The 15025-nt window shown below is 41.7% G+C and overlaps 1 protein-coding gene across 4 annotated transcripts in view; it reads left to right on the top strand.

Annotated features, from left to right (window-relative positions):
* Window positions 1-15025, top strand: part of mrasa (muscle RAS oncogene homolog a) — a 77060-nt gene that overhangs the window by 28401 nt on the left and 33634 nt on the right. For all 4 annotated transcript variants that reach the window (XM_073027083.1, XM_073027067.1, XM_073027074.1 and 1 more), the window contains one exon: window positions 8077-8230. In XM_073027083.1, the coding sequence (XP_072883184.1) occupies window positions 8077-8230 (154 nt within the window). The remainder of the gene's footprint in view (window positions 1-8076; window positions 8231-15025) is intronic.

Here is a 15025-nt window from a genome sequence, read left to right as displayed (position 1 = left end):
GAGAACTAGCTTCAATTACCAACAGCCCTTTTGATGTAGAATTGCCATATAACTCAAGATATAAGCTCCCTAGACTGAACTGTTGTTGCAGTCCTTTAACAGTAATGAATGTGCAGCCCTCTCTGTGATGTTTGGGGCCAGTTGTTACTAGAAGAAACTAAACTGAGATTCTCTGCAGGAGAGAATTTAATTTGTGTTTGATCTGGAGCCTGGTTAGGCCCTGATGCTTTACATAGGCTATCTGTCGGAACAGGGTGATTTCGCATTCGTGCTGATGCTTACCTCGTGATATCTAAACGTGCTATTGGACTATCGCCCATGTATGGCATACCAGATCACTCTCGGCTCGGAGCGTGACTTTTTGCTCATTAATGCAATATCCAATCAGCCAATCATTTGGCAGCAACACATTGCATGAAAGCATGCAGACATGGTCAAGAGGTTTAGTTGTTATTCAGATTAAACAACAGAATGGGAAAGAATTGTGATCTAAGTGACCCTGACTGTGGAATGATTGTTGGTGCCAGACAGGGTGGTTTGAGTATTTCAGAAACTGCTGACTGCCTGGGATTTTCACGCACAACAGTCTCTAGAGTTTACAGAGAATGGTGTGAGAAACTGTTTTTAAAAAAATAAATAAATGAATAAATCCTGTGAGCAGCAGTTCTGTGGGCGAAAATGCGTTGTTAATGAGAGAGGTCTAAGGAGAATGGCCAGACTGGTTTGAGCTGACAGGAAGGCGACAATATAACCATGTGTTGCAACAGTGGTGTTAATTTCTGAATGCATAACATGTCAAATGTTGAAGTAGATAGGCTACAGCAACAGAAAACTACAAACATGCACTCCTGTACCTAATAAAGTGGCCACTGTGGGCTTGCTAATACTTTTTCACACTGCCCCTCTTGTATCTCTAATTTCTTCTCACCTTTGAATTTCCACTTTCACAACCCATCGAAGAGTTTCTCTCTGAAACACAAGGCAATATGCAGCTATATTTAATTTCCCTTTGTATAGATTATTTTATCTATAGGAAACTCAAGTATGAGAAAGACTTCCGTTAAAAATATATTTCTCTTTTGCAACACACGCAAGATGCTGGAGGAACTCAGCAGGCCAGGCAGCATCTATAGAAATGAATAAACAGTCGACGTTTCAGGTCGAGACCCTTCATCAGGATTTCCTCTTTTTTTTCCTCTTAAGTATCCTAAAGAACAAGAGGAAAGACGATTGTATTTAAATGTTTAGAAAAAGATGAATTGCTTTGCATAACTCAATTCTACATGGAATAAGATGGATTTCTGAAGGGGGAGTATTTTGCATGATGTAATGTAGACTCTGTGTCATCTCTCCTACAGGTTAAAGTTGAGGGTGGATTGCAGTATTCTGGCTTCACGGAGTGATACGAGTTTATTTTTCAAACATAGTGTGATTTAATTGCCTAGTTTGAATCGGAGCCAGATGTTGTGAGGTCAGAGCAAGAATTACAAATGGTGTTTTTTTTTCATTTAATCAAAACAAGAATCCTGTTCTGTGAAGGAACCTGAAGCAGAGAAGGAATTTGTGACCATTTCTTTTTCGGTCACAATGCAGTGAGGGACCCACATGATATCACAAATACTTGTAAATTAAACAATAAAGACATGGGAGCAGAATGAGGCCATTCAGCCCATTCAATGATGACTAATTTATTTTCCCTCTCAACCTCATTCTCCTCCCTTTCTCTCCATGACCTCTGACATCCTTACTAATCAAAAACTTATCAACCTCCACTTTAAATACACCCAATGATTTGGCCTCCACAGCCATCTGTGGCAATGAATTCCACATATTCACTGTACTCTGCCTAAAGAAATTCTTCCTCATCTCCGCTCTAAATGGACGTCTATCTATTCTAAGTCTATGCCTCTAGTCCAAGATTCTTCCAATATAGGAAACATTCTCCCCATATCCACTCTATCCAGGCCTTTCAATATCCGATGGGTTTTAATGGGATCCCTGTCTCACTCTTCTTAACTCAAGAGTACAGGCCCAGAGCCATCAAATGCAAAATTGTTTTCCAACTTGCCATGCTGAATTATTTAGTAGTGTACTTTGCTGTTGGTTGGAGGATAAATATTTCTCAGGCCCTCAAGGAAAATGTAGTGATTCAATGGACAGTACAGTGGCTGAGAGAGGAGTTGGTTCGTCACAGATTCAGTACCCTGAGTTCAATCCTGACCTCCAATGCTGTCCTGGTGGAGTTTGCTTGTTCTTCCCAGGACTGAGTGAGTTTCCCCAGTGCTTCGGTTTCCTCCCACATTCCAGTGACACACTGGCCACAGTAAATTGTCCTTATTATGCAGATGACTGGTGATATCCTGGAGGAGGTGATGGGAATGTAAGGAAAATGGGGTATGGATGTAGGCAGAGAAATGAACAACACACAAAAATGCCGGTGAAACTCAGCAGGTCAGGCAGCATCTATGAAGGGGAATCAGCAGTCAGATTCAGAGTAATTTATTTATCACATGTACATGGAAGCATTCAATAAAACGTGATGTTTGCAATCTGAATCTGGAGGAAAATCAGCAGTCAAAGTTTTGGTCCAAAATGTCAACTGTTCATTTCCTTCCATAGATGCTGCCTGACCTGTTGAGATCCTCCAGCACTGTTGCTCAAGATTTCCAGCCTCTGCAGAATTTCATGTGGAGAAATGAGATTGCTCTGTGAGCCAGCATAGATTTGATGGGCTGAACTGGCCTCTGATGTTGAAAGAAAATATAACACAGGGCTGGGTGTCGCCGAGCAGTTGCTGGTGCTGTTTGGGCAAGTTTCCCATTGTCTTGCAGCTCCCTGATGTTGAGCTGAAAGATCAAACTTACTGGGTAACAACATCCAGGTCTTAGTTACCAGGGCCTCACCCAAAGCAGGTCTAACAAGTGTGCTGAAACAACCTCACCCACAAACAGCTGAGAAATCTCAGACAGACAGCAAACCCACAAATCTGACTTTGTCGTCTGTCAGAGCTGACCAGTATTTGCCATTTCTTAATGTCCCAATCATGTGAAAACCATTAAAAATAATGCAGAAGTTTTGATAACATTTTAAAATAAAACCACATCAAAGCTTTAGTGTAAACCAATAAAAATTTAAAGAGGTAATAATTTATATTCTTACAGCTGTAAATCTCCATTGACATGAAGTTGCGGGCACACACTCTGTTCTCTAGTTCAAGTTTAATTAACGTTCAACCATACACAAAAACCCATGAATTTGTTTATATATTTGTTTATTGAACCATACCACCCAGCATACCCCAGCAAATCTGATGTAACTGTAATCTGCTCACGGGACAATTTACAGTGACCAATTATCCTACCCGATATTTCTGTGGACTGTGGGAGGAAACTGGAACACCCGGAGTAAACCTATACATTCCACAGGTAAGACTTACTGAGGGCACCAGAATTGAACTCCAAACTCTGGTGCTTCTAGATTTAATAGCGTTGCGTTAACTGCTATGCTGTAACACCCCGAAGTACAGCCAAATGAAACAGCGTTTCTCCTGAGCCAAGGTCCAAAATACAGCACCAACAGTCATACACAGTACAAAGCACATATAGAACATATAAGATGGCAGTAAAAATACAGTCACACAAGTCCCTAAGTCACACGTCTCGTAGATTGATGAGTCCTGGATGAATTAGTAAATGTTTTTATTACTGCACTGTACTGCTGCTGCAGAACAGTAAATTTTTCCTGATGTGTGTCAATGATAACAAATCTGATTCTGACATAGTGCTAGATCTTAGCTGGTGCAGAAGGTTCACACTCTGTCTTTGGACTCCTATAGCAGAGCATACTGACAGGTTAACTGGCTGGGATCCGAAAACAAGTTTGGGATTTCCACATGCCAAAACCCTTTAACAGTATTTACCAGCAAGATTCACAGGCCACACACAGTGAACTTCATCTGGCCCATCATTAAGATATTCTCGCAATCAATGGACTCATTTTCAAGAACTCTTCATCTTATGTTCTTGATATTTATTGTTTATTTATCATTATTTCTTTTTGTATTTGCAGTTTGTTGTCTTTTGCACTCTGTTTGAATGCCCGAGTTGGGTAGTCTTTCATCGATTCTGTTATGGTTATTATTCTATAGATTTATTGAGTATGCCCATAAGGAAATGAATCTCAGGGTTGTATATGTTGACGTATATGTACTTAGAAAATGGCATTTACTTTGAACTTTGAATCTGAGTTTAAGAAAGCATCCTTGGTGCCTGAGTAAAATGTTAATCTGCGTTTTATGCTAGAGGGCAATGGTAGGTCCTGAACCCACAGCCCTTCAAATCCAAGATGGAAGAATAAATAAGCCACGTGTCTGAGTGTCCTGTTGGCAACTCACTAGTTTGCTGTGGGGTACAGTAATTCTTGTTCAGTGATATATTGGAATAGTTGGCTCTTTACTCTTTTGCTGACCTTCTCCAGCTGAAAGGTTAACGGAAAGTTGCCTATTGACTGCTCATTGATTCCCGGGCTGTTATATCGTTCAGTTGTTCTAATATGAACTTCTATGAACCTTATCTGCTTTCTTTTGCTGGGCAGTATACAGTTTGCTTGTAATTTTCTTTTTTTAACTTAACCACTGATTCACAGATTGGGCACTGAAATTGTTTATTTGTCACCTGCTTTCCAAATCCCAAAACGTTTTGAGAATTTAACGTTAATCTTTGATCTCAGGGCATGTTGGGAGAATGTTTGTCTGTCAGTTGATTTTACAAGATTATGGAGCAGTACCACACACACAACAATCACTGCCTTTTGTCTAAATTTGAACATGTGGCTTCTTTTATTGTCCAATTTTTTTTCTTTTTCCTTTTAGCTGTGGCTGAACAAATGGAAACTGTGATTTTTCTTTTAAAGCTAAACCTACAATGAGAAAATGGTGATCCCACCCCAATTCGACAAATTCCCATTTCTGAGAACAATTTCTCTTCAGATTCTGGTAGAAAAATTGCAACTAAAACAATCCTGACAGAGTAACTTCAAATTCGCTACCATGGGCACAATTCAACAATGCAATTTCAAGTGTTCAAAGTAGAATTTATTATCAAAGAACATATACCTGTATGTCACCATGTACAACCCTGAGATTTGTTTTCTTGTGGGCAGACTCAGTAAATGTAGAGAATAATGACCAAAAAGACTGGCCAACTAGGGCATTCAACCACAATGCAAAGGACAACAAACTGCAAATAGAAAAAGAAGAAACAATGATAAATGAACAAACAACAAATATCAAGAACATGAGATGAAGATGGATATCAGTGAGTACTTTTATTAGGTACAGGAGTGGAACCAGGTCTTCTGCTGTTGTTGCCTATTTCATTCAAAGCTCAACATGGTGCGTATTCAGAAATGCTCCTCTGTAACTACTGTTGTAAAACAGAGTTATCAGAGCTACTGTCGCCTTCCTGTCAGGTTGGACCAGTCTGCCCATTCTCCTCTGACTTCTCTCAATAACAAGGCATTTTCACCCACAGAACTGCCACTCACTGGATTATTTTGCACCATTCTCTGTAAGCTCTAGAGACTGTTGTGCGTTTTTTTAAAAAAATCAATCCCAGGAGATCACCGGTTTCTGAGTTACTCAAACCACCCTGTCTGGCACCAATAATCATTCCACAGCCAAAGTCACTTGGGTCCCATTTCTTCCCTTTTCTGATGTTTAATCCAAACAACGACTGAATCTCTTGACCATGTCTGCGTGTTGATATGCATTGGGTTGTTGTCACATGATTGACTGATTAGATATTTGCGTTAATAAGTAGGTGTACCTAATAAAGTGGTTGCTGAACGTATTTATTCCCAATTTGTGAAAACGATACTGCTGTTGCACAGTATATTCCACATTTGTATCAAGGAACAATGCTCACCTATTCACTGCAGAGCTGGAGTTTTAAGCATCAAGCCAACATGTTAAAGTCTCCACTCCATGTTCTGCCAATACTCCTTACAAACTCTTTTTTAAATTCAGAGCAAGGCAGCAGGGAATTCTTATATCTTTAAATCTTTACAGCAGTAAAATCTTACATTTTTCATTCCCCTTGACATAAATTATCCAAACCAGATGTAATTGGGCTGAAACTATGCCAGTGTTAAAATGCCTTCTCTAAACAGTCTCATATTCATTTTCTCTGTTGAATTACTCAGTCTTTGAAAACATCAGGAAGATTTTTTATATAAATATGGCCAAACTTTCTCCAGATTAGACATTGCAAAATGAAGGCATCAAGATATTGCTTTAAAAGTGTCCATGTTTGCCAAAAGTATAATAGAAATAGTTTCCTGGAGGGTTTCATTTGAAATAGTAAAATTAATTTATCTGTGTAAAGCAAGTTCAGAGATGACTGTTTCTCTCTATATGTAATGAGATCATCATTATCAGTAATCTTTTTAATCAGAGGTGTAGAAACAGCAAGCTTCATATCTTTTTTTCTGGAGAAGTTACAGGCAGTTCCTGTTGAGATAATCTGAGAAGAGGAGGTGATGATTACAATTTGTTTAAGTTTCATATTGGGAGCTTTGTCATGGAACAACATTAATTTTATATCTACAGAAAATTAGAAGTTATGGACCCCCTTCCTCTTTGAGTCCCAAATAAGGTTACAGGCAAAACCTCTTTCATAGACCTTGGAATATTAACTTCCAAGACAAATTTTTGTGGAGGAAGATTAATTACAGCCACCAAGTGCTCTAATTTTTATCGTTATCTTTGAATCATATAATTTTAAAAAGTCTTAAGCGAGATGTTACCTGAAACGTGATTGGAAGTGAGATTTCTCAGCTGTCACATTACTAGACTTCTGAGCTCTGTATGCATGTAACATATACATACAATATATCAGATATGTAATACATCAATTAACAGAAGAGATTTAGTTTAGTTTGTCATCATACTTGGAACAATCATTATAAGTCAAGAGGTCTGTTCCTGTCCCTGTGTTGTTTTGCTCTGTTATGTTACATTTTAGGATAAGTTTAAGAGGACTCGTACTGCCAGCCATCTATGTAAAGTATGACTTGATATCATGCTTGCTTTATGAATGACAACATGACAAATGACTTGGGATGAATCCAGCTCCAAGGGCACCATTGACTCTCTGAAGGTCAGGCAGGCCGAAAAAGGCATTGGTGTGTCACAGCCAGCACAATCTGGCCCATGCTGTATCCTTTAGCTGTTGAAAATGAAGTGATGTGGGAGTGTGGGACTTATTGATAAACATCTGTATCTATAGCAGTTTATTCAGACTGGTGGAACATCTGCATAGACCTGCATGAGAGCCCAGTCTTGCTGGGATTACTGCTGTGTTCCCATGTGGAATTACCATTTTAATCAGTACCAGCTCAGATGTGGAGCAGATTCCAGGACCTGCAAAATTAGGATGCAGTATAGAAACCCACAAGACTAGACGTGCCAAGTCATCATCCCTGATGAAAATGGCAGAGTTTGTCATCGAAACTTCCGCTAAATTCGATACCTGTACCCGGCTGGAACCCCAAGGAGAGTTTATTAATCAAAATTGCAAGAAATTGGTTTGGCTTCCAGTCGGATGAGATGTTGAAAGGGAAATTCTGCTGATGGGCACACTCCAGGCTACAAGAGTACATGCAGAGGGATGCAGTGAACTTGGTGTAGCCAATGCAAAGGCTTTGCGGGGAAGGACCACAATCTAGGTTCCTCCCACTACTGGACATGGTGGGGCCGAATCGGGTGAGGTGGCCCCTCAAACAATGAAAAAGTGTACCTCCCCAGAGGCCCACGTGAGTGGCAAAGGTGCTACGTTTTATAAATTAAGTCTTAACATTACTGAATATAATGAGCAACTGACAAAAAATGCCAATTTTTGCTAATTTTTCTTTTCATATGCTCCTTTTGTTATGAATAAAGTTCATATTTGAAATTTAATAAAGTGGCTGAGAAATTTGGGAAGCTGAAAGTTTTAGCTCTCACACTGTTGTAACTGCGGTTGTTATGAATGATTTCTACCTCAAAAATTAGTTTTTGTTTTCTCTCCATGTCCATAGTGCTGGATACTGCAGGACAAGAGGAGTTCAGTGCCATGAGGGAGCAGTACATGAGGACAGGGGATGGATTTCTCATAGTCTACTCAGTCACCGACAAGGCCAGCTTTGAACACGTGGACAGATTTCACCAGCTTATCCTTCGGGTCAAAGACAGGTACGCTTCAACAATGTTACGTGGGTTCCGCTTCCTTGGTCTCTGTCCCCTTCACTTCAACTTGCCTTGGCCTGAAGGCAGCTCCTTGGTCAAAGCTTGCACCATTAATGACTGAATTTTTAAAGATCTGTCTTTGTACTACCACTTCAAGCAGATGTAGTGTGCCAATGGATGCCCCAAAATTATTTACAATTGATGAAATGTAGGAAATGCAACAACAGATTTAGAACATAGAACAATGAAGCACAGCACAGGCCCTTCGGCCCACAATGTAGTGTCGAGCTTTTAACCTATTCTTAAGATCAATTTCACCCTTCCCTCCTACACAGCGCTCTATTTTTCTATCATCCATGTGCCTATCTAAGAATTTCTTAAATGTCCCTAAAATATTTGCCTTTACCCACCACCCTTGGCCATGTGTTCCACAAACTCACCACTCTCTGTTTTTAAAAAGAAACATACCTCTGGCATCTTTCTCTCCACCCCCCCGCCCCCCATACTTTCCTCCAATCTCCTTAAAATTATGCTTCCTTGTATTATTTCTGCCCTCGGAATCCACTCTGGCTCTGCTCGATCTATGCTTCTTATCATATTGTATCCTTTTATCATAACAGCATATGACATGGGAGCAGAATTAGGCTATCTGGCCCATCGAGTCTGCTCTGCTATTCAATCAGGGTTGACCCTTTCTTTTTCTAACTCCTCCTCATTCCCAGTTCCCGGCCTTCTCACCTTTCCGGCCTTTGATGTTTCATTATAGGAAGGATGCAGGAGCTTTAGGAAGAGCACAACATTACCTCACTGCTCTTGAACTCAATTGCACAATAGCTTTTTGGGATCTGTGGACGTGGAGCCCAAGATCTCTGTGTTCCTCCACACTATTAAGAATCATGCCATTAACCCTGCATTTTGCCTTCAAATTCCGCAGCAAGCTCCCGCCACAGTAGCGTAACAATGGCCATGTAGTGTTTCATGTCGATTGAGGGAACAGGTATTGGACAGAACATTGTGAATTACTCAAATTACTCCTACTGAGATGGGCTGGTGGAGGTGGATTCAGCGAAGGCATTTGGAAGGCAAGCTGGATAAGCACCAGAAAAGAAAAAAAAGCACACGCAGCACGATGAGAAGAGGGCAGCAGAAGTGGAGTCACTGTTGGAGAAAGCAGATCTGTGCTCTCCAACATTCCATTCTATCACAATCCTTATGTGAACGAATGAGAGGGATTCAGAGCATTGAGGCTACTAAGCCAACAGCTCTTACAGGGACTGATATCCATTATACTCTATGAATAATACTGAAGTCAGAAATTCTCAAAATTCATTTATGGTTGTATTGCCTTTTGGTTTGGCGTGTTCTTCATTTTGCTAGTAAAAGATTAAGTATTATGACCACAAGACTTGGGAGCAGAATTAGGCTATTTGGCTTATCGAGTCTATATTGGTTAGCAATTCCAATGCCATACTGAAGTTAGCTGACAACACCACTGTCATTGATGAAATCAAAGGTGGTGATGAATCAGCATATAAGAGGGAGATTGAAGATCTGGCTGAGTGGTGCCACAACAAACAATCTCACTCATTGTCAGCAAGACCAAGGAGCTGATCATGGACCTCCAATTTCTTCCTCCTGAAGTCAATGAACCAGGAGGATCAGAGGTGGAGAGGGTCAGCAACTTTAAATAACTCAGTATTATCATTTCAGAGGATCTGTCCTGGGCCCAGCTCGTAAGTGCAATTACAAAGGAAGCATGGCAGGCCCTTTACTACCTTAAAAGTTTTCAAAGGTTTGGCATGACATCTATTACTTTGACTAACTTGTATAGATTTGTGATAGAGTATGTTGACTAATTGCATCACTGCCTGGAATGGAAACACCAATGCCTTTGAACGAATAATCCCTCAGAAAGTAATGGATACAGGGCAGTGGATCACAGGTAAAGCCCTCTCCACCACTGAGCACATCCACACAGAGTGTTGTCGCAGGGAAACAGCATCCATCATCAGGGGCCCCCACCATCCAGGTCTTACTTTCTTCTTGCTGCTGCCTTCAGGAAGAAGGTACAAGAGCCTTAGGACTGACAACATCAAGTTCAGGAACAATTACTATCCCTTAACCATCAGGCTCTTGAGCCAGAAGGGATAACTTTACTCAACAAACACGAGGAAATCTGCAGATGCTGGAAATTCAAACACACACAAAATGCTGGTGGAACACAGCAGGCCAGGCAGCATCTATAGGGAGAAGCGCTGTCGACGTTTCAGGCCGAGACCCTTCGTCAGGACTAACTGAAAGGAAAGATAGTAAGAGATTTGAAAGTAGTGGGGGGAGGGGGGAAATGCGAAATGATAGGAGAAGACCGGAGGGGGTGGGATGAAGCTAAGAGCTGGAAAGGTGATTGGCAAAAGTGATACAGAGCTGGAGAAGGGAAAGGATCATGGGACGGGAGGCCTTGGGAGAAAGAAAGCGGTGGGGGGGGGGGGGGGGGGAGCACCAGAGGGAGATTGAGAACAGGCAAACAAGTAAATATGTCAGGGATGGGGTAAGAAGGGGAGGAGGGACATTAACGGAAGTTAGAGAAGTCAATGTTCATGCCATCAGGTTGGAGGCTACCCAACCAGTATCTAAGGTGTTGTTCCTCCAACCTGAGTTTGGATTCATTTTGACAGTAGAAGAGGCCATGGATAGTCATATCAGAATGGGAATGGGACGTGGAATTAAAATGTGTGGCCACTGGGAGATCCTGCTTTCTCTGGCGGACCGAGCATAGGTGTTCAGCGAAATGGTCTCCCAGTCTGCGTCAGGTCTCACCAATATATAAAAGGCCACACCGGGAGCACCGGACGCAGTATACCACACCAGCCGACTCACAGGTGAAGTGTCGCCTCACCTGGAAGGACTGTCTGGGGCCCTGAATAGTGGTGAGGGAGGAAGTGTAAGGGCAGGTGTAGCACTTTTTCCGCTTACAAGGATAAGGATAACTCTGCTGTCAAACACATCTCTCCCATTTCCTGCACATCTGCCCTCACCCCACTCGGGATAGGGTTCCCCTTGTCCTCACCTACCACCCCACCAGCTTCCAGGTCCAACGTATAATTCTCCGTAACTTCCACCACCTCCAACAGGATCCTACTACCAAGCACATCTTTCCCTCTCCCCCCCCCCCCCCCCTTTCTGCTTTCCGCAGGGATCGCTCCCTATGCGACTCCCTTGTCCACTCGTCCCTCCCCATCCCTTCCCACTGATCTCCCTCCTGGCACTTATCCTTGTAAGCAGAACAAGTGCTACACCTGCCCTTACACTTCCTCCCACACCATCATTCAGGGCCCCAGACAGTCCTTCCAGGTGAGGCGACACTTCACCTGTGAGTCGGCTGGTGTGGTATACTGCGTCCGGTGCTCCTGATGTGGCCTTTTATATATTGGTGAGACCCGACGCAGACTGGGAGACCATTTCGCTGAACACCTACGCTCAGTCCGCCAGAGAAAGCAGAATCTCCCAGTGGCCACACATTTTAATTCCACATCCCATTCCCATTCTGATATGTCTATCCATGGCCTCCTCTTCTGTCAAAATGAATCCAAACTCAGGTCGGAGGAACAACACCTTATATACCGGCTGGGTGCCTCCAACCTGATGGCATGAACATTGATTTCCCTAACTTCCGTTAATGCCCCTCCTCCCCTTCTTACCCCATCCCTGACATATTTACTTGTTTGCCTGTTCTCCATCTCCCTCTGGTGCTCCTCCTCCCCCCCCCCCCCCAATGCCTTCTTTCTCCCGAGGCCTCCCGTCCCATGATCCTTTCCCTTCTCCAGCTCTGTATCACTTTTGTCAATCACCTTTCCAGCTCTTAGCTTCATCCCACCCCCTCCGATCTTCTATCATTTCGCATTTTCCCCCTCCCCCCACTACTTTCAAATCTCTTACTATCTTTCCTTTCAGTTAGTCCTGACGAAGGGTCTCGGCCCGAAACGTCGACAGTGCTTCTCCTATAGATGATGCCTGGCCTGCTGTGTTCCACCAGCATTTTGTGTGTGTTGTTATAACTTTACTCAACTTCACTTGCCCCATCACTGAACTGTTCCCACAAACTATGGACTCACTGTCAAGGGCTCTTCATTTCATGTTCTCGATATTTATAGCTTATTTATTTATTATTATTATCATTATTTTTCTTTCTTTTTGTACTTGCACATTTTGTGTTGTCTTTTGCACCCTGGTTGTCCACCCTGTTGGGTGTGATCTTTTGTTGATTCTATTATGGTTATTGGATTTATTGTGTCTGCCCGCAAGAAAATGGTCTCAGGGTTGTATTATGGAGACATACATGTACCTCGATTATAAATTGACTTAGAACTTTTGAACAATGTTGATTATCAACCAATCAATATTGTCAGCTGAATACAACCTGCCTGGATGTCGTTCTTTCATCCGCAACCTTAATGCATTAATTAATTGAATGTATTTTGCTTGAAAATAATGATGCTGTCAGAATGCACTGTCTGTCTGTCTATTCATTTATTTGTTTAGCTATACACTGTGAAACAGGCCTTTCCAGCCTTCGAGTCACACCGCGCAGCAACCCACCTATTTAACTAATCACAGGACAATTTACAATGACCAATTGACCTACTAACCTGTTCACCTTTAGACTGTGGGAGGAAACCAGAGCACCCGGAGGAAACCACATGGTCACAGGGAGAATGTACAAACTCTTTACAGACAGTGCCAGAATTGAACTCCAAATGTCCCAAGCTCTAATAGCATGCTACAATGGCGCCCATGGCCTCATCTTTAGATATTTAAAGCAGGAGTAGGTTTAAGTTTTTCTGTTAATTTTTTTTTCTTTAAAGATTAGCTGTATTTTTAATATCTGCATCGAAATATAAAGTGAAATGCATCATTTGTGTCAAGGCAGCTCGCAAGTTTGCCATACTTCTACTGCCAACATAGCATACCCCCAACTTGCCAACCCTAACCCATATGGAATGTAGCTGAAGGATATCTGCATGGTCAAGGAGAGAACATAAAATCACCTTACAGACAACAGCGGGAATTGAACCCTGATTGTTTGCTCTGTAAAACATTACACCAGCCACTATGCTACCATGCCGCCCCATCATTTGAAATAATTAGTTTTACAGAAGTCTACTAGTTACTGAATGGTTTCCCTATTGTATGGTGGAGACCCAGGTTGACTACTGCCACTTATCTGGATTTAAGAATCACTTAAGTTTCATGTTTGATTGTTTCATTGTCATTCAACCATACACATGTATGCAGCTAAATCAAAGAGCACCCCTCCAGGGCCAAGGTGCAAACCATGGGACATGCAGTCACAAACAGCACATATATGGTTATGAAAACCCAGAGTCATAGTCTGTGCTGAACGGCTTAAACTCCCTCGTCCCATTGATCTGCACCTGGACCATACGTTGCAAAAATAATATTAGCATTAGTCTGTGAGTGGCATAGCCTGAAGGTTAATGGTGCATGGGATATTGTCCTGGAGCCATGTTTCTGTAAGAACAAGCACTGGGCAGTAACACAAGTTTCCAATTTACCCCGGTGAATTCTGTTCCTGTGCGTTGAGTTGTCTCAGTGTAAATCTGAAACACTGGGCTCATTCTTCTGTTCATGAGACTGACAGATAGGGCTGTACAACACTGAGGCTATTAAACCAAACAACACTGATATCTAGTCTATGCAATCAGTTTAATACCAAGTATTACTTTATTAATCCTTTCTCACCAGATCGAGAGTTGAGTCCAGATATGCTCTTCCAAGAAATAAATGTTATCTATTCCCCAGTCTATATCTTGATTATAGTCCCCCATGATTATCATCATGCCTTTTGTTTAAAAACTCCTGTTAAGACTTACTTTGTATAACCTCAAAGCCCATCTACTGATCTATTCTCATTTATGTACTCTGTCCAGACTGCTTATCATTTCCCTTTCTCTCTAACCTTGTGCTTGATTTACAAGATTTGAACTTAGATTTACACGATCAGCTTTGATCTCACACTCCCGCTATTTAGTTTAAAATTTACTCCCCTTATTCATGCAGTTGACTGAAATACTGGTCCCTGCTCATTTTAGCAGGAATAGTTGCAAAAGATGATCCATTTGATGTGGAGACCAGAGATTTTTTTTATCTAGTCAGAACTGGGGCATTTTAGTGTAAAAATAATAATTAAATGTATCTTTTTTTTTTAAATTCAAAGTTCAAAGTAAGTACGTTTATTATCAAAGTACATATATGTTACCATATACTATCCCGAGATTCATTTTCTTGCGGGCATTCAAAGTAAGTAGAAAGTGACCATAAGACATTGGAGCTGAATTAGGCCATTTGGCCCATCAAGTCTGCTCTGCCATTTCATCAGGGCTGATGAATTTCTCCCTCAGCCCACCCTCTGCCTTCTCCTCGTAACCCTTCATGCTCTGACTAATCAAGAATCTATCAAAGTCTGCCTTAAATATACCCAAATAAGTTAGCCTCCACAGCCACCTGTGACAACAAATTCCATAGATTCACCACTCTCTGGCTAAAGAAATTCCTCCTCATCTCCGTTCTAAAAAGTCACCCCTCTATTTTGAGGCTCTGTCCTCTGGTCTTAGACTCCCCTTCCATAGGAAATATCCTCTCCACATCCATTATATCGAGGCCTTCCAGCGTTCAATAGGTTTCAATCAGGTCACCTCTCATTCTTCTGAATTCCAGAGAGTACTAGACCAGAGCCATCAAACGCTCTTCATATGACAAGTCTTTCAATCCCAGAATCATTTT

Source organism: Hemitrygon akajei, chromosome 2 (genome assembly GCF_048418815.1).
Source record: "Hemitrygon akajei chromosome 2, sHemAka1.3, whole genome shotgun sequence".
Taxonomy (NCBI): domain Eukaryota; kingdom Metazoa; phylum Chordata; class Chondrichthyes; order Myliobatiformes; family Dasyatidae; genus Hemitrygon; species Hemitrygon akajei.
Note: the sequence above shows the minus strand (reverse complement) of the source record. Positions and strands in the feature narration are given on the sequence as shown.